This window comes from Triturus cristatus, chromosome 2_1 (assembly GCF_964204655.1).
Source record: "Triturus cristatus chromosome 2_1, aTriCri1.1, whole genome shotgun sequence".
Classification (NCBI taxonomy): domain Eukaryota; kingdom Metazoa; phylum Chordata; class Amphibia; order Caudata; family Salamandridae; genus Triturus; species Triturus cristatus.
The window spans coordinates 274,816,958-274,842,019 of record NC_140581.1 but is presented as its reverse complement, the minus strand read 5'-3'; the positions used below and the strand labels follow the sequence as shown (position 1 = coordinate 274,842,019).

Sequence of the window (25,062 nt, the reverse complement as noted above, 5' to 3'; positions counted from 1 at the left end):
AAACACTAAATGGCATGTGATGTGAATACAGAACAGGCTCATACCACAAAATTAAAGAGAAGGATTTACTGTGTCTTCTTTACAAATTCTTGGATCGACATGTTACTCAAGGCATCCGATGCAGAATCTTTACCACTACGATAAGTATAAAGATTGAGTGGAAAGATGTTTCGAATAGCTCGGTATCCTCATGCAACTGTCTGCGAATTTCAGATAGCTGTGGTGCATGTACTCAGCAGCCAATCAGCAAACTTATTGATGGTCCCTGGCACCTAAGGGTATTCACAAGGTGAGGAATAATTTGTTATATAGAGCATCCACTAAAAGTTAGAGATGGTTAAGTAACTTTTTCTTCTGATGGAAACCTTTAACAGAAGATTTCTTATCTTCCAGATAATGCAGTACCTCCTCAGGTGGTGGGTCTGTGGAATGACATACCAGGAAATCTTGCAGGACAGAATAGGCTAAGAGTTCATCCTGTCGGACTTGGCTATCTAGGTAGCAGTGCTATGTAAAAGTGTGCATTGACGCAGATGCCAAGCAATTATCCAAGATTGCCAAGGCGCTCACCAGCACAGCAGTGTCAGCCTTTCCTCTGGTGGAATCAGTGCGTCAACCTTTTGGAGGCTTTTTCCTAACCTGTCCATAACGGATTTTGATTTGTAAACATACTATGTGGAGAAGGTACTGTTTTGTACAGCTTTCTCCTTTTTTGATGCACCAGAGAAACCCATCATCCACTCATGTTCTTCGGGTGATCGATGTAGAACCTCAGGGCTCTCTACGGATTGAGGCAATGAAGTCTTTTAATCTCTTTAGATAGATGAGGGGGGGAAGCTGACCAGGTGAAAGACTGTCCTATGTGAAAGGGCAGGACAACCTTTGGAAAACATTCCGCTTTTGTTAGGAAGGAACATGGTGTGCAGCAGCTGAACAGATAGAGCTGGTAATTCACCCACGCAACAAGCTGATGTGATTACTATGAGGAAAGCTGTCTTTACCTTGAGAAGGCAAAGAGAACAGTTGTGCATTGGTTCAAACAGAGCACACATGTGGTAAGTAAAAACTAAATTAAGATCCCACTCAGGCACTCAAGCATCACAAAAGGTGTTGGCAGGAACATATGAATCAGCCCTTTCAAAAAGCACATCACAATACATGATTTGAATAACAATGTATAGTCGGGTAGACGCAAGAAGGTCAAAAGGATCAATAAAGAACCTTTACCTGTAGACACAGCAAGGCTTTGCTTGGCGAAAAGAAGACAATATAACAGTATGTCAGAAAAATGTGCTGGTAGGCACTGGATGTTGTGCGAGAACACCATACAAAAAACTCCCAGCGACCAACAACAGTTTTAATAAACAGTTTTGGTGGCCCAAGCTGACACCAACTATTTCGGGCAGAAGATCGAAAGCCATCAACTGTCGCCCTCAATCTCGATGCATGGAGGTGTAGGTTGGATAGCTATGGGTGCATGAACCTGTCCTGCTGCTGTGGCAGGAGATTCTCCCAAAGGGGCAGTTGGATTGGAGGACAGCTGCTCATGGCGAGAAGTTCCGGGTACCACGCTCTCCTCTCATGGTCCGAAGCCACTAGTATGATGGCCCGGTGGGGTGGTCAGGAACACATTACGGTTCAATCTGCAGTGTAAGTACCTGAACTACCAGGTTTTCTGTAGTAGGAGCCCGTCTCTCCTCGCCCTCGGATGGTTCACTGGTGTTCAAGATCCTGGTTTTGCCCAGGAGTGTCAGTCAGGATCTCATTAAAATGGCAGGAGAGGTTCTTGTGTGGTCTGTCCATATTATAGGACCTCTGCAAGGACATTGGTTTTAACCTCATTGTTGGGAAGCTGTAAGTCAAGGACCTCTGCTTCCCTCCTAATTATCACCACAAAGGAGGCAGACTCCACTGTCATCTTGCAGAAACAGAAATATGGCTTTGCTGTCAAACATGAATCATCACTGGGGTCAGGCAGGTCATAGAGACACTTGGATCCTTAGGGCCCATAGGAACTACAGAGGGAACTGGTAGGGTACCAAAACAACTGTAACATGGCATCCCTAAAATATTCGATATGTTGTGACATTGCTGATGAACACAGCAACTTGGGTTGCATCAGGATGAGGCCTGAAGTCAGTTCCAAAACAGAGACTAGGTTTGCGGCCTGGAGGTAACTGGGGTGTTCGCCAACTCTGCGTGATGGGAGTGGTGTGACAAAGCAGATTTGTGCTTGGATTTCTTGTGCTTTTTCAATTTATCTGATGACTTGGATATCGAAGAAGAAGAGTCATGGCATTGGCCACAGGAACGAAAAAACGTGCACGACTTCGAGCGGTATCAGGTCTTCTAACCTTTCGTAGGTATTCTGCGACATATAACCTGGCTTTGATTCCCATATAGGTTTTGGATTCATCTTTGCACACTTGTCGCACAACATCAAATCGTGTGAGGAGCCCAGACACCAGAGGCAGACGTTGTGAGGGTTCATCACGGACACCTGTCTGTGCAATATTTACGAGATTTAAAACTTGTCATTTTAGGAGGGAGCATGTTATCTGCACATTGGAAAATAGTGTTGAAGGAAAAAGTGTCAGGTCGGACCGAATTTGAGGGAGAACAAAACTGATATCAGTCCATGGAGATGGTGACTTTGTAGGGGCCCCAACATCAGTTGACGGTGGAACATAGACGCAGAGCTGCACGGGGCTACCTACTAAAGTGCAAGGGAATTGCTAAAGAAAGTTCTCTGGATTTAATCTGGTGCCTCTGGGTATTCACAATATGAGGAATCTAGGGTTAGAAGTATCCATCAGAATGTTTAAAAAAAATATGAAGTCAAGTGGACTCATGCAACACAAGGAGTCTGGCAGGAACAGCTCTTCCTGTAGAATAGCGCTATCCGTCTAACAAATTCTTTCATTTTAGAAAGGAAAATGCTACTTACCAGTATGCATCTGTTCTTGGCATGTAGAGCTGCAGAGATTCATATTGGAGCACAGATTGCCATCTGGTGTTGGGCTCGGAAGCTTGCACCTTGTTGTCTTGGAAGAAATCTTTTGTATTCACGAGATAGGGGACTCCTCCCCCATTGGACAGTAGTGCGCATGGGCATCAGATTGTTTTTCTCCATGATGGGAAATGATGGAGTTTGTAAGAAACAGAAAAGATGTCCATGTGAATGTATCCAAGTAAGATGACACTGGAACAGATACAGGTTCCGGGGAGGCGGGTGGGCGTATGAATCTCTGCAGCTCTACATGCTAAGAACAGATGCATACTGGTAAGTAGCATATTCCGTTTGAGGCATATGGGCTGCAGAATTCATACTTGTGTCTAGACTGTCTCCCCTAGCGGTGGTCACCTGTATCGGTTTCAGTGGTTTGAAAGAGTGTCTTAAGAACAGCCTGGCCTACAGAATCTTGTTGCTTCGCCTGCACATCTACACAATAAGTGTTTGGTGAAGGTGTGTGTAGTAGACCATGGCACTGCCTTACAAATGTCTTCTAGGGGAATGTTTCCTAAGAATGCCATGAAAGCCCTTAGTTTGCGTGTTGAATGTGCTCTTGGGGGAAATGTTAATGTACCTTTAAGTTTCCGGTAGCATATTTGAATGCATTTGACTATCCACCTGGCAATCCCAGCTTTGGAGATGGGGTTGCCTTTATGAGGTGGAGAGAAAGCTAGTCATTTCATCCTTCTATAGGCTTCAGTCCTGTCGATGTAATAAAGTAAAGCTCTTTTGATGTCAAGCGAGTGAAGAGCTCTCTCCGCTACATAACCAGCGTTTTGGAAAAACACTGGCAACTCTACCGATTGGTTAAGATGAAAAGCAGAGATTACTTTTGGAAGGAACTTTGGAGTTGTTCTAAGAACCACTTTATTACGATATATTTGTAAGAATGGTTCTTGTATGGTTAAAGCCTGGATCTCACTGAGAGAGGTGAATGTGACAAGGAAAGCTACTTTCCATGTAAGGAACTGTATTTCACATTTGTATAAAGGCTCAAATGGGGGGCCCATGAGTCTAGTAAGAACGTTTAGGTTCCACACCGGAGAGGGTGGCAGTCAGGTTGGAATTATCTTTTAAGGCCTTCCATAAAGGCTTTGATAGCAGGTACTCTATGGAGGAGAATGCAAGATTACATCTTAGTAAATGTAGTAAATAGCAGATGATGTTTTGAATGGAAACATCTATCGGTTCAATTTTGTTGTTATTGCAGTAAATGACGAATCGCTTCCATTTGGCTGCATAGCAAGCTCTAGTCGTAGGGTGTCTGGCCTCTTTGATAATGTTCATACAGTCGGGTGGGAGGTTAAGGTAACCAAACTCTAGGACTTCAAGAGCCAGACTGCTAGATTCAGCTGTGCTGGATCTTGGTGCCTTATCTCTCCATGGTTCTGCGTCAGTAGATTTGGGGAGAGACGTAGTTTCTGTTGTAGAACTACTGATAGTACAAGGAGTGTTGTGAACCATGGTTGCCGTGCCCATGTGGGAGCAACTAGGATCATTTTGAGAGACTGTTTGAGCTTGCGTACTACTAGCGGAATGAGCTGGAGTTGCGGAAAAGCATACGCAAATCTGCCAGACCAGTTCATCCATATTGCATTGCCCTTGGACAACAGGTGTGGGAACCTGGCGGCGAAGGTTGGGCATTTTGCGTTTGCGTGTGTGGCGAACAGATTTATGTCTGGGTGGCCCCACATCTGGAAAAAGGGCTGAAGAACTTGCGGATGGAGTTGCCATTCGTGTATCTGCTGAGTCTGAGGACTGAACAGATCCGCAATTTGATTGTTCACTCCTGGAAGATGTTCTGCCAGAAGATATATGTTCTGTGGAATGGCCCATCTCCATATGCTTTGCGCTAGACGAAACAGCTGCAAAGAACGCGTTTCTGTATGTAATACATTGCTGTCATATTGTCCGTTCGGACTAGGACAATTTTGTTGAGAAGATGTGCTTCGAATGACTTTAATGCTAGAAATATTGCCAGTAATTCTAGGTGATTGATGTGGAGCACTTTTTGTTGAGCGGTCCACTTGTCCTGAATTGTGTGGTTTAGGAGATGGGCTCCCCAGCCGGTGAGTGATGCGTCCGCTGTTAGCACGATCTGTGGAATTGGCTCTAGGAAAGGCCACCCTTTGGAAAGGTTTTGTGTGTTCCACAACTGCAGAGAGCAATGTCTGTAAAGGGCGCATCTGAAGTCTTGCGTGAGGGATTATGAAAATGCAAGAGCTCATCATTCCTATGAGCCGCATAAACACTCGACTTGGCAGAGTGAGTTGGGGTTGAACGATTAGTTTCTTACCTGTCGGTGTAGTTCTGCAGCTTGAAGATCTTTCTGGATTCACTATGCTGTGCATTATTCCGCGATCTGGTGGTTGGGTCCGGATTCGTAGTCTTTCTTTTGCTTTTTTTTGTTTTTTGTAGCCCAGGTGGGCGTCGACGTCCCACCATTTGGTGCACCTCTTGTGACGTCGTCGTGCTTCCTGCGGAAGTCCCACCTTTGGGGCGCCATCTTCGGGTTCTTTTTTCCTCTCGTTTTTTTTTTTTTTTTTTTTTTTTAACCCTAGGCGAATGATTCAATTATATGTCCACTTTTCTGTAGTATTTCATTCCTTCTGTACTTCTCTGTTTGTCCCCCTCTTCCTCCAGCCTCATCTTCCTGGCGGAGGTGGGTGGGTTCGCTAGTGAATCCAGAAAGATCTTCAAGCTGCAAAACTACACCGACATGTAAGAAACTAATCGTTTTGCAGCGTGAATCTTTCTGGATTCACTATGCTGTGCATAGACTTTGTAGCGGTTTGTTATCTTTGTGGCGGCTGGGTGGTAGATGAGCGTTGGTCGTTGAATATGTGTTGAAGCACCTTCTGTCCTACTTGTGCTTCCTTGTTCATCTGTATGTCCACGCAGTAGTGCTTGGTGAACGTGTGCACCGAAGCCCATGTTGCCGCCAGGCATATGTCCTGAATGGGCGTGTTTGCCAGAAAGGCAATGGTTGCCCCTTTCTTCCTTGTGGAGTGAGCTTGAGGCCTCTCCGTTAGCTCCTGTCCTGCCTGTTTGTGGCAAAACTGTATAGTTAGTGCAATCCATCTAGCAATGGTGCCTTTTGTCACTGGTCTCCCCCTGAAGCTTGATGCAAAGGACACAAAGAGCTGCTGAGTTTTTCTGTGCTCCTTGGTCCTCTCAATGTAGTGCATCACCGCTCTCCTAGCGTCTAGAGTGTGTAGAGCCTTTTCTGCGTTCGAAGTTGGGTTTTGAAAGAAACTCGGTATCTGAATACTCTGGTTCAAATGGAATGCCGACACGACTTTAGGCATGAAGTGTGGGTCCGTTCTCAGGACAACCCTGTCCTTGTGTATCTGTATGTAGGGCTCTTGTAACGTTAGTGCTTGCAGTTTGCTCACCCTGCGTAGCGAGGTTATGGCTACCAGAAATGCCGTCTTCATAGTCAACATTTGCATTGATGCCTTGTGTATGGGTTCAAATGGTGCTTTCATAAGCTCCGTCAGGACCACGTTGAGGTTCCATGCCGGCGGCGGCAACCTTTTAGGTGGCGCGATTCGTTTCGCTCCTTCCATGAATCTCTTTACTACCTGCGACGTAAAGAAACTTCCACCCTTCTCCCCTCTTGTGTAGGCTACTATCGCCGCTAGGTGTACCCTTAGGGAGGTGGAGCATAGGTTACTTTTCAGAAGGTGCGTGAGGTATCTCAGCACTGTCGAGTCCTTTGTCATTTTATTCTGCAGGCCTTTTTTGCCACACCATATTGTAAATCTTTTCCATTTTGCACTATAGCATTTGCGTGTAGTTGGTCTCCTTGCCTCTCGCAGCACTCGCATAGTGCTTGGAGGCAATCTAAGGTCCGCGAACTCTAACTCTTCAGGAGCCATGCCGCCAGGCTGAGGCTTTCTGGCTCTGGATGTAGAACTTCTCCGTTCTGCATGGAGAGCAGGTCCTTTCTTCTTGTGAATCTGTGGGGATTCCCTTGAGCCATTTCTAGGATTTGGGAGAACCAAGTCTGCCTTGCCCACTGTGGTGCCACCAGGATCAGTGTCATGTTGCTGGGTCTGCATTTCTCGAGCACCCTGTGTAACAGTGGTATCGGCGGAAAAGCGTAGGCAAATGGCCTTGACCAGCTTATCCATAGGGCATTCCCTTGGGATTGCTGATCTGGTTGCCTGGACGCGAAGCTTCGGCATTTTGCATTCTGGCGTGTTGCAAACAGGTCTATTGTGGGAGTTCCCTATTTCTGGAAAAGCTTCTGCGTTTCGTGCCCATTGAGCTCCCACTCGTGTGAAGCCGAGGTCTGCCTGCTTAGCCAGTCTGCCTCCACATTGTCCTTCCCTGGTAGGTGAATCACTAGCAGGTCTATCTTGAGAGGTATGGCCCATCTCCAAATCTCCTGTGCCAGAGTGGAAAGGGGGAACAACTGTGTCCCACCCTGTTTGTTGATATAAAACATGGTTGTGGTGTTGTCCGTTTGAATCAACACTCTCTGGTTGTACAGGTGCTTCTGGAATGCCTTCAGGGCTAGCAGGACAGTCTTCAATTCCAGGTAATTGATATGTCTGACCGCATCTGCCGGAGCCCACAGACCCCTCACTGTGAGTTGGTCCATGTGTGCTCCCCATCCCCTTTGTGATGCGTCCGTGGTGATGGTCACAGTTGGGCTTGGTGGTGCCAGGCTTTTCCCTGTAGTTATGTTGTCCCTGTTCCACCAAGTTATCTCTTCCTGCACTGCGTGCGTAACAACCACTAGATCTTCCCAACTTCCGCTTGCCTGTGACCATTGCTGTTGTAGCCATTCTTGGAATGGTCTCATGTGAAGTCGTACATTTGGGACCAGGTGGATACATGACGCCATCATCCCCATGATCTTGCTCACTGTCAGAACTCGCCCCTTCTGGTAGAAGCTCGTCTCCCTCAGTAGGGCTTCTGCTCTCCTGTCGCTGGGCACGACCGTCCTGTTTATGGTGTTGATTTTTGCTCCCAGGAAAATCTTCACCTGTTCTGGCTTCTTTGACGACTTCCCCCAGTGTATGGAGAACCCCAGGTTCGTCAGTGTCTTTGTCACCTGTGCTGCGTGATTCTCGCACTTTTCGTGGGTGTTTGCTTTGATCAGCCAGTCGTCTAGGTAAGGGTACACATGAATCCCCTTCCTTCGTAGGTATGCTGCGACTGCCGACAGGCATTTCGTGAATACCCTTGGTGCTGATTTTAGCCCGAAGGCCAGGGTCGTGAATTGGTAATGGTCCTGGTTGATGCTGAATCTTAAAAGTCTTTTGTGCCTTCTGTTTATTGGGATGTGCAGGTAGGCATCCTTGAGGTCCACGGTGGACATGAAGTCTCCGTCCCTTATTTGGGGCAGCACCTCCTGTAGTGATGTCATTTTGAACTTTTGTGTTCTGATGTATTTGTTTAGGTATCGCAGATCCAGGATGGGTCTGACATTTCCGTCTACTTTTGGTACCACGAAGTAGTTTGAGTAGACCCCTTTGTTCCTTTCCTTGTAAGGCACTGGCTCGATGGCTCTCTTTTCGAGCAGCTTCAGTGTTTCCTCTCTGAGTTGAGCAAGCTCCTGACCTGAGCGTTGCCTTCGTTTTGGTTTTCTGTTTGGAGGCGTCCCCTCCAAGTCCACGCAGTAACCGTGTTGTATGACGTTCAGTATCCACTTGTCCGTGGTTATACGTTGCCATTCCTGTAGGTAGAGGCCCAGCCTTCCGCCTACAGGTGTTGGATGTTCGTAGGCGATTGGGTCTCTTCCCCCCCTCGTTGTTTTTGCATTGCGCCTCACCCCTGGGGGTATGTTGGGGGTGAGCGTCCCGATGCGTGCCGAGTCACTTCGATGAGGGTTGGTCATTCCCTCGTCTCCTTTGGCCACGTGCGTTTCCCCTCCCGCGAAAGGACTGGCCCCTTGGCTGGTACTGCCAGTTTTGTTTTTGCTGACCTTGATGGCCGTGACTTTCACCCTGCTGTCCTTGCTGGAACGTCTGGTGCGATGCTCCCTGGTCACCCCCTCTACCGTAGGGTCTTTAGTTGGAGTGCCTCTTTTCATCCCCCTGAACTGTAGGGCCCCCATGGACCTTGCCGTCTCGTTCTCTTTCTTCAGCTGGGTGAGCTTTTCGTCCACTGTCGCCCCGAACAGTGTTTCCCCGTTGAAAGGGGTGTTTAATATGTTGCTCTGCACCTCCTGTTTGAATCCAGAGATTCTCAGCCAGGCCTGTCTTCGTTCGGTGATCCCTATGGCCATTAGTCTGCTTGAAGTTTCCGCCCCGTCCAGTGCAGTTTTAATGCATGAGTTGGCTATGTTTTTACCTTCTTCCACAAGGTGGGATGCTCTTTGGCGGTACTCTTCAGGGAGGTGTTTGACCAATTCCCCCATCTCGTCCCAGTGCTGGTACTGGTGTCGATTGAGAAGCGCATTGGAGTTCGCCATGCGCCAGTGCATTGCAGCGTTCCTTTCGACCTTCCTTCCAGTGAGGTCCATTCTCCTGCTTTCCTGATCGGGGGGTGGCCCAGAGGTCGCTGGCACGTTGGCCCTTCTCCTGGCCGTGGACGCGATGATTGAGTCAGCAGTGACCGCTCCCTTGATGTAAGGCGGGTCCAGGGAGGAGTGCTTGTATTTTTTCTCCGTCCTGGGCGTGATGGACCGGCATGTTGCTGGCTCCTTAAAGGCCTCCTTCCCCTGGTTCATTACGCTTTGGAGCATGGGAAGGAACTGGCTCCTCGTCTGAATGGGGAGCAGGGTCTCGAGAAGGAAATCAGCTTCCGGCTTCTCCTCGTCCAGTTTTACCCCAAAGGCTGTTGCAGCACTCCTGACGACCATATTGTACACCCCGATGTCGTCTGGCGGCGAAGGCCTCGAAGGATACGTGTCCACGGGCTCTTCGGGATTTTCGGCGTCGATATCTTGCCAATCCAGCTCGTGAGTGGTTGATGGCGCCGAGCCGTAGAACGACTGCTGGTCGGCCTCCTCATCTTCGCCTTCATAGTAGGTGCCTTCTTCCTCCTCCTCAGGATCTCTCGGCAGCCCTTCGGCGTAGAATTCGTCCTGCTCCTCGATCTCGACGACGTTCGTCGACGGAGTCGTTGGAATTCTGAATTCTTTCAATTTGGCGTCGAACTCCTTCTTCCTCTGAAGGATGCTCTCCATCTCCGCCTCGAGCCTTCTCTTCTTCTTCTCCATTTCGGAGATGCTTTCGACGTCGCCCGCTGCTCTTTTCGACGGAGCTTGCGTCGACGCTGGCTTGTCTTTCTGCGTCGAACGCCCCGCTTCGTGGGCTGTTCTCGACGAACTCAGCCTTTCGGCGTCCTTCGGCACCAGGGAGTCCTTCTCGCAGGATCCGCTCGGCCTTTTGTCCATGGATCCACCCTTGGTCGTCGAAATTTTCGGCGCCGGTGCTCCTTTTGAGGACTTCGACTCAGATTTTCGAGAGTCTGTCTCGGGTTTTCGAGGCCCTTTCGGGGGTTTTGAACTCGACGATTCTCTTACCTCATCAGGCGTTTTCGTATCGGTCTCTGCGACCGTGAAGACGTCGGGTCCTTCGGCGATGTTGTCCTCATCGTCGGTGGAGAGGCCCAGATCGTAATGAGACAGGGCCTTACCCTTGCCTTCCATGCTGAAGTTAGCTCTTCTCTGGCGTTCTCTCACCCGGAGCGTCTTCGGCGCGAAAGCTGAACAGGCGTTGCAGTCCTTGCTCGGGTAGTCGATCGGTAGGCAAAGGTTGCAGACCGGATGCTGGTCCTTCTGCGCGAACTTGTGGTGGCAGTTAGGGCAGAATTTGAATGGTGTCTTGTCCATTGCGCTCAGAGCCTCTGAGTGCGCATCTTCGAAGGGCGTCGAAGAAAATTCCTGGGAATTCTTCCTTCTTCGCGTCCCGGATGCAAGTTATTCCTCTCTGTGATCTCAGTAGTTCTTTCTCGACGAAACTCGCGTTTTCTCCTTCTTCCTTCGATTGAAATCCTGGAGCTTCTCGATGACGATCCAGACCCAACGGCGGAAAAAAGAATCTGAAGATGGCGCCCCAAAGGTGGGACTTCCGCAGGAAGCACGACGACGTCACGAGAGGTGAACCAAATGGTGGGACGTCGACGCCCACCTGGGCTACAAAAAAAAAAAAAAAAAAAAAAAAAAAAAGAAAGACTACGAATCCGGACCCAACCACCAGATCGCAGAATAATACACAGCATAGTGAATCCAGAAAGATTCACGCTGCAAAAATTTTGTGATCAGGGTTTGCATACTGGATATCCCGACTGTATTGGGGTATGCTAGAGCTTTGGAAGTGTCTATTGTGGCTCCTAGATACTGATGAAGGTAGGAGGGCTGAAGGTGTGACTTGGTGTAGTTTACTGTGAATCCCAAGTCGTGTAGTAGCTGAATTGTTTGGCAAGTTTGGTGAACACACTGGTTGTATGAATTGGCTTTTATCAGTCAGTCGTCCAGGTATGGAAACACATGGATTTGCTGCCTTCAGAGGTGTACTGCTACTACCGCAAGACACTTTGTGAATACCCTGGGTGCTGTGGTGACTCCGAATGGCAGAACCTTGAACTGATAGTGTTGGCCGTCCACTGTAAACCTTAGATATTTCCTGTGAGCAGGGTGCATGGGAATATGGAAGTAGGCGTCCTTGAGGTCTAATGTGGCAAGGAAGTCACCTTGTTGAAGCAGTGGAAGGACTTGTTGAAGAGTGATCATGTGAAAATTATCTGACTGTAAGTAGAGATTGAGAGGTCTCAGGTCCAGTATTGGTCTGAGAGTCCAATCCTTTTTGGGATTAGGAAATACAGGGAGTAGACCCCTGTTCTTTGATGCTCTATGGGGACTGGCTCTATTGCATGCTTTTGAAGCAGTGAGAGAACCTCCTGTTTGAGGAGCGTAAGATGTTCTGCGGACATTGGACGCTGTTTGGGTGGTATGTTGGGGGGGGAGTTGCAGTAAGTTCCAGGCAGTAACCATACTGGATAATTTGTCTTACCCACATGTCTGTTTTGATGAAATTTCAGACAGGTAGGAACTTTTAGAGTCTCCCTCTGACCGGAGTGGAATGGTGTGGAGGGACTGGAAGGAACTCACGGTTTGTTAGCGGGAGAGGCGCAAATGTTGTTACCTCAGCCTCTTCCATTGCTGTTATTTCCCCTGTATCCACTGTTGGGGGATGTTTGTGTGGGGTTTTTATAGGAGGAAGAAGCAGTGTCTGTACTGATGGTTTTGGATTCGCCTCTGTAAAAGGAGTGGCGAAAGGAGCCTCATGTAGATGGAGACTGTAATGCCCCCATGAATTTTGTACTCTAACTTTTTTCATTTTTTCTAAAGCTGCGTCCACAGCCGGGCCAAACAGTTGTTCCTGATTAACTGGCCGATTCAGGATAGTAGTTTGCACTTCCTTTTTGAACCCAGAAATGCGCAACCAGGCATGCCTTCGCAGTAACACACTAGTGTTGATTGATCTAAATGCAGTATCTGCTGCATCAAGGGCACATTTAATGGATGCGTTGGTGATCAACTTGCCTGCCTGAATAAGATCATTGGCTTTGGCCTTGTATTGGTCAGGCAAGTGCTGCATGAGGGTCTCTAGTTCGTCATAGTGGGCCCGATCATATCTGGCAAGTAATGCTTGTGCATTAGCTATCCTCCAGTGATTAGTGCAGGGTGCTTTACTTAAATAAGTGAGCACCATATACTAAGCCAGCCGCCTTCAGCGGACAAGAACAAGATATTAAATATTTCTAAGAAGAAAATAAATTAGCTAATAATCCACCTGCTAACTGAGTTGCTGTTGCTAGAAAATTTAAATCTTAATTAACTTAACTAGTGCTTTGCTTTTCATAAATATATTCTTTGATATCAACATAGTCAAATTACATTTTAGACATCTGTATTAAGAGTGCATACCAGTATCCGCTCAATCAACATTTCATAATACTGCTCCGCTAGCTGAGGTCGACAGAGAACAAACCGACCAAGCAACTCTACTGCTGCTTCTCGCACACTAGTTGAGTTATCCATTAGTCGTCCATGGACACCTCGCTGCATATCAAGCTAGCGGAAAAAAACACAAGCACAAGTTAGCAATACAAAGAAGAACTGTGCTTTAGGTTGAACATGTTGAATAAAAAAAGCGCTATTTTACCCTAGCAAGAATACTGGGGTCCACCGCAACAACCTCAGATAGGCATTTCATGGCTTTTGTCCGCACTGCAATCGCATTTTCCCCAAGTACACGTAAAATCTAAAAAATTAAAAGGAAACTACATTTTTAAGAAAGGACTATACATTTATTAAAGAAAATGCAGAGCATTTTTCTTTGTAATATTACTGTTGGTGAAAGTGATTTTCTTGAACAAGACAGGGGACAAACTAGGGCACAATCAACTACAGAGTTTGGGCAGATATATCCACAAAATATGACCGTTGTGACAGCATCACTCAACTGGATAAAAGTGATCTTCTACAAAAAAGGAACTATGAAAATATTGTGCTTAAGAAACTTAGTGGTTTCAACAGTTCTAGCATTTATTTGTAGAGGGCATTCTAAAGAACAAGCTACTTACCTTCTGTAATGCTTTATCTGGTAGAGACACTATCTAGCTGCGGATTCCTTAAGTTTGAATTCCTGCGCGGTCAGGTGGCTCCGTTTGGGTCAGCGTGACGTTGTTACCATCGGTTATGACATCACAGTACCCTATATAGGTGCCAGCCTGGCGCACAGATGTCAGTTACTTTTCCATGCCAGAAGCACAGAGCCATTAAGTGAACAGACTTGTTTGGGTCTCAGTTCAGTTCAAAATGCTTTATTCGGCAAGTATATACAGCCACATAGCAAACATAATAACATACAACAATCATACAATAAAACTATAAAATGGCAGAGTATAAACCAATTACATGATTAGGTACAGAGCAAGACAAATTGTTATACTATCCCTGAAAATTAATTATATTACCATCCCCGTAAAAGAGCCAGTGCAGATAGGATTAGCAATGTAGAACAGGTAAAATAATTCTGATGGGCTTAAAATTTATATAGTCTAAAACTAACATGCGGTTAATGTACAAAATATACAAGGTCTCAAATAGGGCCCAGAAAAAGTAGAAACCCTAGCCCTATCAAATGAGTTTGCAGAGCCGGGAGGCATGGTTGGGTCTGTAAGGAATCTGCAGCTAGATATGGTCTCTACCAGATAATGCGTTACTGAAGGTAAGTAACTTCATCATCTGATAGAGACTTATTGATTCAATACCTTACCTTTGAATAGATACCCAAGCCATACCATCCTGGCAGGGGCTAAAGACAGATTTTCTACACTAAAATGTCCTGCAGGACCGAACGGATAAAATGCCCATCCATGCGGACCCGACTGTCCAGGCAGTAGTTCATGGCAAATGTGTGCAGAGATGCTCACGTTGCTGCCTGGCAGATGTCCAGGACTGGGACACCCGGAGCAAACACCGTGGTCGCAGCTTTTTCCCTGGCAGAATGAGCACATAAACCTTTAGGAAGCTGCTTCCTAGCCAGGGTGTAGTAGATTTCAATACAGATAACGACCCAGCGCGAAATGGTTCGTTTCAGCACTGCCTGATTATTTTTTTTAGCTCCCGCGTAACCCACTAAGAGTTGGGCTTCCACCCGGAACTCTTGTGTGGTCAAGGTAGAACAACAACGCTCTTTTTGGGTCCAGACAGTGGAGTCGCTCCTCTTCCTTAAAGGGATGTGGGGGAGCAAAAAAGGTGGGCAGCATGATTTACTGACCCAGATGGAAAGGGGTCACCACTTTTGGTAAGAATGAAGCACGGGTGCAAAGTACCACCTTATCTACAAAAGTCATCATGTAGGGAGGCTTGCATGATAAAGCCTGCAATTCACTCACCCTCCAGGAATATGTTATAGCCACCAGCAAGGCAGTCATGATGGTGAGCAGCTAGAGGGGACAATTATGTAACGGCTTGAAGGGAGCACACATAAGAGATGTGAGGACCAAATTAAGGTCCCACTGTGGCATGACAAAGGGCGTTGGTTGGAACATCTGTACAAGCCCTTTTAAGAACCTATTTACAATAGGGGACTTGAACAAAAAGAGTTGGTCCGGCAGCCGCAAGAAAGCCGACAGAGCAGAAAGATAACCCTCAAGAGTACCCAAAGCAGAGCCGTGCTGGACAAGGTTAAGAATAAAGAGAAGAGTATTCGAGAAGCAGAAAGAGGGTCAATAGACCTTTCTGTACAAAATTTTACAAATTTGCGCCAATGACAGGCATATACTATCTTAGTGAAGAGCCGCCTGGCCGCCAAAATAACATTATATACTTCGGGGGGAAGGTCAAAAGCTAGCAACTGTCGCCACTTGTAGCAAGTTGGCTCCGTTTATTCTATACCGAAGTAAAGTATAGTTTTTCAGAGTCCAGGGAGTCCTCAGAGGTATAGCAGAGGCTAAATTAGGTGAGTACTAACAGCTCTCTTTGTGGTAGTGTTGGCGAGCAGTTAGGCTTATGAAGAGGATGTGTTAAGCATTTATTGTATTCACTCAATCAAGGACTAATGGCACACACAGACAGAATCCAGACTAATTAGGTAAGTATATAAACAAGCATTTGCAATGCAATAGGTCTCGCATTTGGAGCAGTTTGAGCTCTTGGCATTGTAAAAAGGTATACACTACATAATTAAGTGCCACGAGTTGCACGTAGCGGTATCCTTCACACGAGTTTATTCTTAGCCTGTAAATAAATATGGTAAGCATAAGAATATCTCGCTAAACTAAAGTTAAAGTGTACTGCAGATGGAAGCAGACGTATAACAAACAGCGAATGCAAAACAAACAGGAAATAACAGCTAGATGAGGCCAAGGCGTCTTCCAGCCTTGTTTTTTTTCTTCCTGTTTGCAATTTAATGAAAGCTTTCACAGAGACGAAAAAAGACGCAGCATGTGGTCTACAAACCACAACACGCTGCTTTTAGCACCTAATTCAAGGCGCACTATAGATTGGGTTATAGATAAGACTAAGTAATTAACGTCTGAGACAGTAAACAAAGTTTTTGTTTTTTGTTGCATATTTAAATAGCGCGAACTCGACCCGAAGGTAGGTATTAGAGCGCTTTACATAGCACCGTATTTACATTACACATTCAGGCACGGGACAATTAAGCGATTTGCTCAGAATCACAGGATGTGGACGCGACCCCGAGGCTCGAACTCTGGTTCCCAGCACCAAAGTCGGGAGTGCAGCCGACGGACCACATCCTCAACATGTGTCTGGCCTGTGAAAGTTAAGGCAAATGTTTAGCAGTTGGTGTGTATGATATTAGGAAAGAGCTCACTACACCGGCTGAATGAAGCTCCGCAATGTGTTGCTGGTGCTTTTAAATAGTGTATAATGTACTGTAGATAGGAGCATAACCACAATATGGCAGTAGGCAATCTCCGTAAAGCAGTAGGATATGGCCAAATGACAAGAGCTGCCGAACAAAAAGTTAGGGAATCATGATGATAGGCCCGGTGATTCTGGGCTAATTAGTTCATATTCCCGCGCCATAGGCAACATGGCAGTAGGCAATCTCCAACAGCAGCATGATGTGGCGATATGAGCAGAGCTGCCGAGCATGAAGCTAGGGAACCATGTCAGAGTCACGGCGTTCGCTCGCCGCACGGTGATTCTGGGCATATTAGTTAATATCCCCGAACCTTCCAATAGGCAATGTGTTCGTGTGCAATGTAACTGTTTTCTCTATAAATCTTTATAATATAGAACTGCAAAACAAAGACAACCAAAAAGCAACCAGCCATTATACACTGTCGAGCAAGAGCTCACTACACCCGCTGAATGAATCTCCTCGATGTGTTGCTGTTGCTTTTAAATAACTGATAACGTACTGTATTCTGGGCTAATTAGTTAATATCCCCGCGCCATAAGCAATGTGTTGGTGTGTAATGTAACGGTTTTCCCTATAAATCTTTCCAACTTATATATATGTTTACATTAGTTTTGAATCTAGTACTTACCGCCCGGCAGGCGGGCAACTAGAGCCAAGTTTCGGGAGGGGCCGAAAAAGATTTCGGGGGGCGCTAAGTCTTCCAGCCATAGGCAGAGTGGCTGTAAGAAGGGGTGAAAACACAACAAAATCCTCATTAACGAGTAAATGGTCTTTTAGAGATCTGTGAAGTACTCTGGTCCGGCTGCAATTAGACGGACGCCAGCCCGCGAGGCTGTCTCAGCCGGGCTGACACACAACGGGGGGGGGGGGGTGTTGAAGCCCGGTGAGCCCAATGGGTGTTGCGCCCCTGCCGCCCGGTGATTGGCTAAATTAGTTACTATCCCTGCACCATGGGCAATATGGTAGTAGGCAATCTCCCTAACGCAGCAGGATGTGGCAAAATGAGCAGAGCTGCTGAGCAAGAAGTTTAGGGAACCATGTTAGAGTCACGGCGTTCGCTCACCACACGTTGATTCTGGGCAAATTAGTTAATATCCCCGAGCCTTCCAATAGGCAATGTGTTCGTGTGCAATGTAACTGTTTTCTATACATCTTCAAAATACTTTTGGGTCTAGACACCGTCCAGCAAGAGCTCACTACACCAGCCGAATGAACCTCCGCGATGAGTTGCTGTTGCTTTTAAATAATGTATGACGTACTGTAGATGGGAGCATAGGCACACAATATATCAGTAGGCAATGTCCGTAAAGCACCAGGATGTGGCAAAATGACGAGAGATGCAGAGCAAAAAGTTAGGGAACCATGTGAGAGTCACGGTGTTCGCTCACCGCACGGTGATTCTGGGCAAATTAGTTCATATCCCGAGCCTTCCATTAGGCAATGTGTTCGTGTGCAATGTAACTGTTTTCTATATATCTTCACAATACTTTTGTGTCTAGTTCGCGCTATACAGAACAGCAAAACAAACACAACCAAAAAGCAACTAGGCAGCATACACCGTCGAGCAAGAGCTCACTACACCGGCTAAATGAACCTCCGCGATGTATTGCCGTTGCTTTTAAATAAAATATAACGTACTGTAAATGGGAGCATAGGCACTCCGCCATTTGTTCAAAATACCCCAAAAACAACTAATGTTGCAACCCAAAAAACAACGAAGTAAGCACGAGACCCCACTACACTGGCTAAATAAACCTCCGCGATGTATTGCTGTTGCTTGTAAAGAATGTATAACGTACTGTAGATGGTAGCATAGGCACTGCGCTATGTGTTCAAAACACCCCAAAAAACAAAGCAACCCAAAAAACAACGAAGTAAGCAGGAGCTCACTACACCGGCTGAATAAACCTCCGCGATATATTTCTGTTGCTTTTAAAGAATGTATAACGTACTGTAGATGGGAGCATAGACACTGTGCCATGTGTTCAAAGAACAACTAACTAATATTGCAACCCAAAAAACAACAAACAAACTAATGTTGCAACGCTCAAAATGCAATGGAAATTGTACAAGCTACAAACTAAAAAAAAACAAAGATGAAAGAGAAAGCAGAACATGGGATGGTAAACAAGCCCGGCCGAGCGTGGCGCGCGCGCGCTTGGGGGCGGGGAGCGCATTCCAGGCGGGGGAACGGACCCTTTGAAGTGCTCCCAAAAAGCGGATTGCATGGCGGCACGATGCGCGTGATTGTGCGCGTGCTAGCAATGCAATCCGCTTTTTGGGAGCACTTTTCAAACCCGCTTTCAATAGTCTCGCTTTGCGATCACTTACGCGATAGCAAGGCGAGACCTAAAAAAGGTATACTTATGTTTTATTTTTAGGACAAAGCAGGACTTGGCACAGGTAAGTAAGGATAAGTTACTTACCTGTAATCCTAGTTCTGTTCCAGGGGTATACACATCAATAGTCAAACACATGAATATTCCCACCCATGCGCGGGGACCCCAGAAACATATAAAAGACATAAATGGAAAACCTATATGTAGCTCTAAATACATATATATATGTATGTATATAACAAACATAATGCAGCCTTCTATACACTAAGGGCTGAGTAATGTTTTAAGAATTTTTTGCACATATATACATTCCAATAAAGCAGGGAGAAAGAAAACATTATAAATATAATGCACAATATAAATCATAATCCTGCAAAGAGGAATGAAAAACATTGCCACCCATAGGCTGCATTGCAGAAACATTAGTGTAGAAAGCTGAAAAGCTAACCCACAGAAACACATAGAATAGAACTGGCACCGTGCCTTTAAGGCAGCCATGACCCCAAGCTTCCCATTATGCTTCAGGGGTGATAGGTCAGTTCTTTGCGGAGACCCGAAGGCCAGGGCACAAAGAGATGACATTTACCTTGATCATTTGCCCGTGGAGGCAGGTGGGTCGCTTATGACTTTGATGAGGATACCCCTGGAAGAGAACTAGGATTACAGGTAAGTAACTTATCCTTCTCTTCATCAATAGTCAGAAGCACATGAATTGAGTAGCAAGCCCATCCCCTCTTCCTGCAGGCAAACTACATATGAAATGAAACAGGCATTGATAAAACATAACTCCAAACAAGCTAGCATTAGAACAGATTCCTCAAGGAGGCTTGGCCTACTTGGGTATCTGCTCTGGAGTCAGAATCAAGACAGTAGTGTCTAGTAAACATGTGTACCGACTTCCAAGTTACTGCCTTGCAAATCTCGGCCATCTGTAAATTGTGTAAGGCGGCTATTGTAGGCGCTTTTCCTCTAGTGGAGTGTGCTTTAGGGGAAACCAATAGAGGTTTGTTCGCCAATTGATAAGCTACTTTAATGGAGGACACTATCCACCTCGAAATGGATCGTTTGGAGGCTGGAAAACCTGCACTAACTGCACCATATTTTATAAACAATTGGTCAGACTTTTGAATGGATTTTGTTCCCTCCTAATAGAATTTGAGAACCCTCTTGAGGTCTAGTGAGTGAAGACACCTTTCTGCTGGTGTAGCAGGATTGGAAAAAAAGAGGGAAGAGAAATTGTCCGATTGACATGGAAATCAGACACCACTTTTGGTAGGAAAGAAGGAAGAGTCCTCAAAACCACCCTATTGTGATGGAAATCCATATATGGTTCCTTAGAGCAAAGCGCCTGGATTTCACTCACTCTGCGTGCTGATGTAATAGCCACCAGAAAAGCCACTTTCCATGTTAGGTGCTGTAACGTGGCCTTATGAATGGGTTCGAAAGGAGGACCCATCAATTTGGACAAGACAAGATTCAACTCCCAAGGAGTAGAAGAAGGTCGGACCGGGGGAAAAAACCTTCAACTTCTGAAGGAAATTCTTGACCACCTGAAGCTGAAATAAAGAAGGTTGGTTAGGTGACTTTCTATAGGCTGTAATGACCACCAAATGAACTTGTATAGATGTTTACTTTCACGGATTGGCTAAATAAAGACGATCTGGCAAGATTACCTCCTCTTGCCCGCTAGTAGGACTACTACCATAACGCATACACCACAAATAAAATCTCTTCCATTTAAAAGATTAAGAACTCCTTGTGGACGGTCCTGAGGGAGATTCAAGTGTCCGTACTGCAGGACCTCAGGAGCCATGCTGCCAAGCTCAGTGAGGGAAAGGGGAGGTGCAGAATCTTCCCGCCCATTTTGGTCAGAAGGTCCGGCCTTCACAGAAGATTCCTGTGCGGACAGATCGAGAGCTGTAATAGGTCCGGATACCACCATTGGTGAGGCCAGTCCGGTGCTATCAGGATCATCTTCATCGTGGATCGGATGAGCTTGGTCACCACCTTCGGGATGAGAGGAAGGGGTGGAAAGGCGTATGCAAACGTCCCGGACCAGTCTATCAAAAGAGCATTCCCTCTCGTTCCTGGCCGGTAAAATCTGGACGCGAAGGCGTGGCATTTTCTGTTTAGATCGTCTGCAAAGGTGTCGATGGATGAACGACCCCATTGATGAAATATATCTGCCAGCACCTCGTCGTTGAGCACCCAGTCTTCTTGTTCTTCGAAGTGTTAACAGAGCGTATGCCCGCACGTTCTGCTCTCCTGGCAGATGCACCGCCGTGATCGAGAGGTTCTTTTCCAGTTGCCAGATCGCTTGAGATTTCAGTGACAGCGTGCGAGAGCGTATTCCACACTGTAAGTAATAAATGGTGGTTGTATTGTCCGTTTGTATCAGTATTAACTCGGACTGAATCGATGGATGGAATGTCTTGACGGCTAGATTAACCGCCCGCAGTTCTAACATGTTTATATGATAGGTTTGCTCTTTTCTTGACCACCTGCCCTGAGTCTGCTGGTGACCAAGGTGCGCCCCCCATCCCTCAATAGATGCGTCCATGATCAGGGATTGTTTTGGTAGAGGTTGATGGAAGGGGACTCCCACTAGGAGATTCTTTGGCTGAGTCCACCAGACAATGGACCTCTTCGCTGATTGACAGAGGAGAATTCGGTCTTCCCAATGACCTGAAGATTGGTCCCATTTGTCCTCCAGATCCTCCTGTAATGGTCTCATTCTTAATCTGGAGTTGGGGATGAGAAAAATGCAAGAGGCCATCGACCCCAGTAGTGATACCACTTGCCGCACTGATAGTTGATGTGCTTGAAGGAGGGTATTGCATTTGTTTCTCATCGATAACAGTCTCTCCTCCGAAGGAATCACTTTTCCTAGGCTGGAGTCCAGAGTGGCGCCCAGATAGTGGAGCGTTTGAGAGGGCTGATGAACTGATTACTCCTTGTTCACATGAATGCCCAAGCGGTGTAGTAGATTTAGGTAGGTGCAATAGTGGTTCTTCACCATGTGAGGAGATGAACCCTTCAACAGCCAGTCATCCAGGTATGGATATACAAACAGGCCTTGGCGATGTAATGCTACGGCCACTACTGCCATGCATTTAATGAATAACCATGGAGCAGATTTGAGGCCAAATGGTAAGACTCTGAACTGGTAATGTTTTGCGCCTACCATGAATTGCAGGAACTTGAGATGACGTGGGGCAATTGGAATGTGGAAGTACGCATCTTGGAGATCTATCGAACACATCCAATCCCCTTTCTGTAGATGTGGATATATTTGATGGAGCGCCAACATACGAAACTTCTCCTTTTCGGATAACCTTGTTCTGAGATCGGAGATCCAGCATAGGTCTGAATTTGTGCGCTTGGTCTTTTTTTGGTACAAGGAACTATCTGGAGTAGACTCCTTTTCCCCGTTGAGCAGGAGGTACCTCTTTTATGGCTAGTTTTCTTAGAAGGATTGAAACTTCCTGACGCAGCAAATACAGGTGGTGAGGACGTGATCTTACTGGAGGAATGTCTCTTGGAGGTGCAAGGAAACGTAGTGCATACTGTGAGAAAGTGGCTCTGTATATACTGTTCCCAAATAGGCACAGGGTGTGCAGAGTGCACAGTCCCCAGAGGCTAAAGTTAGAAATAACCTTACTCTCTAAAGTGGTAGCTTGGTCAAGCAGTAAGGCAGTATCGGAGGACAGTGTAAAGCATTTGTTGTACACACTCAGTCAGCAAATGGTCTAACACACTCAATAACTGAACTCTAGGCCAATGGTTTATATATATAAAATATATGCTTGTTTTATTTTAGAACCAACAATTGGAATTAAAATATACTTTCTCAGAATGAGATGCTTTATATAAATACTTTTGCAATATGCAATTGACTTTTGTAAACAGTTACAAGTGGTTGCAATAGGCAACACTATTTTAAACACAATAATGCATTGAGTTCAATGGAAGTTTCATGTTATTTGCCACAGATTACTTTTAGGATTACTTTTGGAATTCCAGGACTGGATCCTGGATTCAGTCCTGGGTCAGTACTTGGAATCAAGTGATAAAAGTCGACTTAATTGCTGTGATGATTTTTAGACAATATTTTGCTATTTTAAAAGTTGACACTTAGAAGAAATTTCACAGAAAAACAGTCAATGATTTCCTATGGGAGAAAATTCAGTTACTGGTAAGTACAGTTGTAAGTATTTTTCAGAATCAGTGCTGGGCACCAAGATGCAGCACTGGGAGCTCACCTAAGAGCAGGTGAGTATTTTCGTTTGTTACTCGGCTGATTTTTGGTAAATATTTTAAGATTTGAAAAGTCCACACTTAGAAGTAATTTCAGGAAAAAGCCAGTCAATGTTACCCTATGAATAAAATAGAGTTATCGGTTTAAAGGTAAGTACCCGACTGGCAGAGTTGAGGTTCTGGGCATAGACTCAGGGTCAGGTAGGTACAGTTGGTTCACCCTCAGCGACTCTAGGGCGGCCGGGAGTAAAGAGAGTTTGGCCCAATGTTATCCTATGAGGTATAGGGGGGCCTTGGTTGGTAGCTGATTAGCAAGCCACGCGGCTGTGGGAGCTGGGCTCCTGGTCACTTACTCAGGGCAAGTGGGGAATTAGGTAGGTGTAGAGGTTGCACTGCCAGGGCCACTCGGGCGGCTGGGTGCAGGGTGCTTTTGAGCCTTCGGGCGCTCAATTGGTTTCGATGGGAAATCTCCGGTTTAGAAAAAGACTGCAAGCTCGGGGACGAGGATTCTTCAGGTGCCACCACCACTTCGAGAGGTAAGTTTGGTAGTTGGAGGATAGGTAGGTACCCCGGGATTGGGCACAGGGGGCCGCGGGGCGCCGCGTGCAGGGGTGCCTTTTGGTGTCGGGAAATCTTATCCTCTGTTGATCGCGGGTGGGGGGCACCTTGTTCTGAGGCTGCAGGCTTCTTCAGGAGTGTCGAGGGAGGTCCTTGGGTGCCGGACTTGGGGTCAGTCGCCGTGGGGTCGTCCTCGTTGTCTTTGTTCACTGTGGCACTGGCCAGGCTTGGCTGGTGCAGAGGGTGCTGGGTTCGCGGTTCCGGGCGGCTGCCAGGGATTGGAAGTAGGTTTTGAGTAGAGCCTCTACTCATGGGAGTCCCAGGGGCTTAGAGCCAAAAGGTAGCCAGGTCCTCTGGGGTTTGTGAGGTTGCTGGCCACAAGAGATGCCGGGTTCGAGCAGGAGCAGGATCGAGGGTCGACAGGCCGGTAGGGCTGGGGCCAAAGCAGTTGGTGTCTTCCTCTTCTTACAGCTGCAGGGCAGGTCTTCTTTCTTCTTGCTCTTCTTTGTATTTTGGAATCTGGAATATGGGGAAGGAAGGTTCAGGGTGCCCCTAAATACTAGATTTAGGGGTGTTACAGGTAGGTGAAGGGCAAGGGCCAATGGGCCCCTGCCCTGGGGTGGGTACACCCCCTATCCTGCCTCTCTCCTGTGGGAGGTGGGCAGGAGCCTAATCCTGATTGGGCAGGGCTTCCCATCTTCAAGATGGCGAGAGCCCGGAGATGTGCTTCACCTCGCCTCCCCCACCTGAGGGTGGGGTGGGCAGGCTGGCACATCCCCTGTCCTTATTTGGGGTTTCCGGCCAAGCTTCCCGCCAGAGTGGGGGGTTGCAGTGGCCTGTGTAAGCTCACAGAGGCGGCATGCCTTTGAAGCTTCCCCCTGCCCATCCTGGGGGAGGAGATTTAGCACCTCGCCCAGGATGTGCATTGTTGCAGACCCAGGAGAGCAGGGGCTCTCCTACCCAGGGGTCCAGCAACACGTCTGCTGTGTGGCAGCCTAGCGACAGCATGCATTTTCTTTGCTGCTGCGATGATCACCGAGTTGGGTGGAGGATCTGATTTTAGAAATAAAGAATCCGATTCTGCAGGCTTGTACGTTTTCTGGATCTTCGCCGGAGCTGCTTTAATCGAGGCTGGGGTGAGAAAAATGTCCATTACTGGTTGAAGGAGATCAGAAACCAGTTGGAGCAATGGTCTAGCCGGAGACCGCTGATGGAGAGTCTCAAATAGGATGGACGTAGAAGTTTGAGGTGCTGACATATCTATACTCTGCTTTTGTGCCCTCTACATCATGGAAGGTATTAACGTCATCAATAGGTGACACTCTTGAGGGAGGGCTTTCTGTAAGGGTAGGAGAGTAGTCTCTTTTTGAAGAGTGAGTCGGGGAAGACTACCAAGATGGCGTCGTTCTTCTTTTATGCATGAGGCGGTCTACGCTCCGGAGATTTGTCTCGGCGATCCCTAGTCCGAGTAGTAGGTGATCTGTCCACCTCCTGCACCAGTTGTGCTGGTGGAGATCTATGCAGTGGACTG

At 46.8% G+C, this 25,062-nt stretch overlaps 1 protein-coding gene across 16 annotated transcripts in view; it reads right to left on the bottom strand.

Annotated features, from left to right (window-relative positions):
* Nucleotides 1-25,062, bottom strand: part of NIPBL (NIPBL cohesin loading factor) — a 1,722,939-nt gene that overhangs the window by 586,486 nt on the left and 1,111,391 nt on the right. For all 16 annotated transcript variants that reach the window (XM_085631078.1, XM_085631072.1, XM_085631074.1 and 13 more), the window contains 2 exons: nt 13,141-13,239; nt 12,903-13,049 (listed from right to left, as the gene is read on the bottom strand). In XM_085631078.1, the coding sequence (XP_085487204.1) occupies nt 12,903-13,049; nt 13,141-13,239 (246 nt within the window). The remainder of the gene's footprint in view (nt 1-12,902; nt 13,050-13,140; nt 13,240-25,062) is intronic.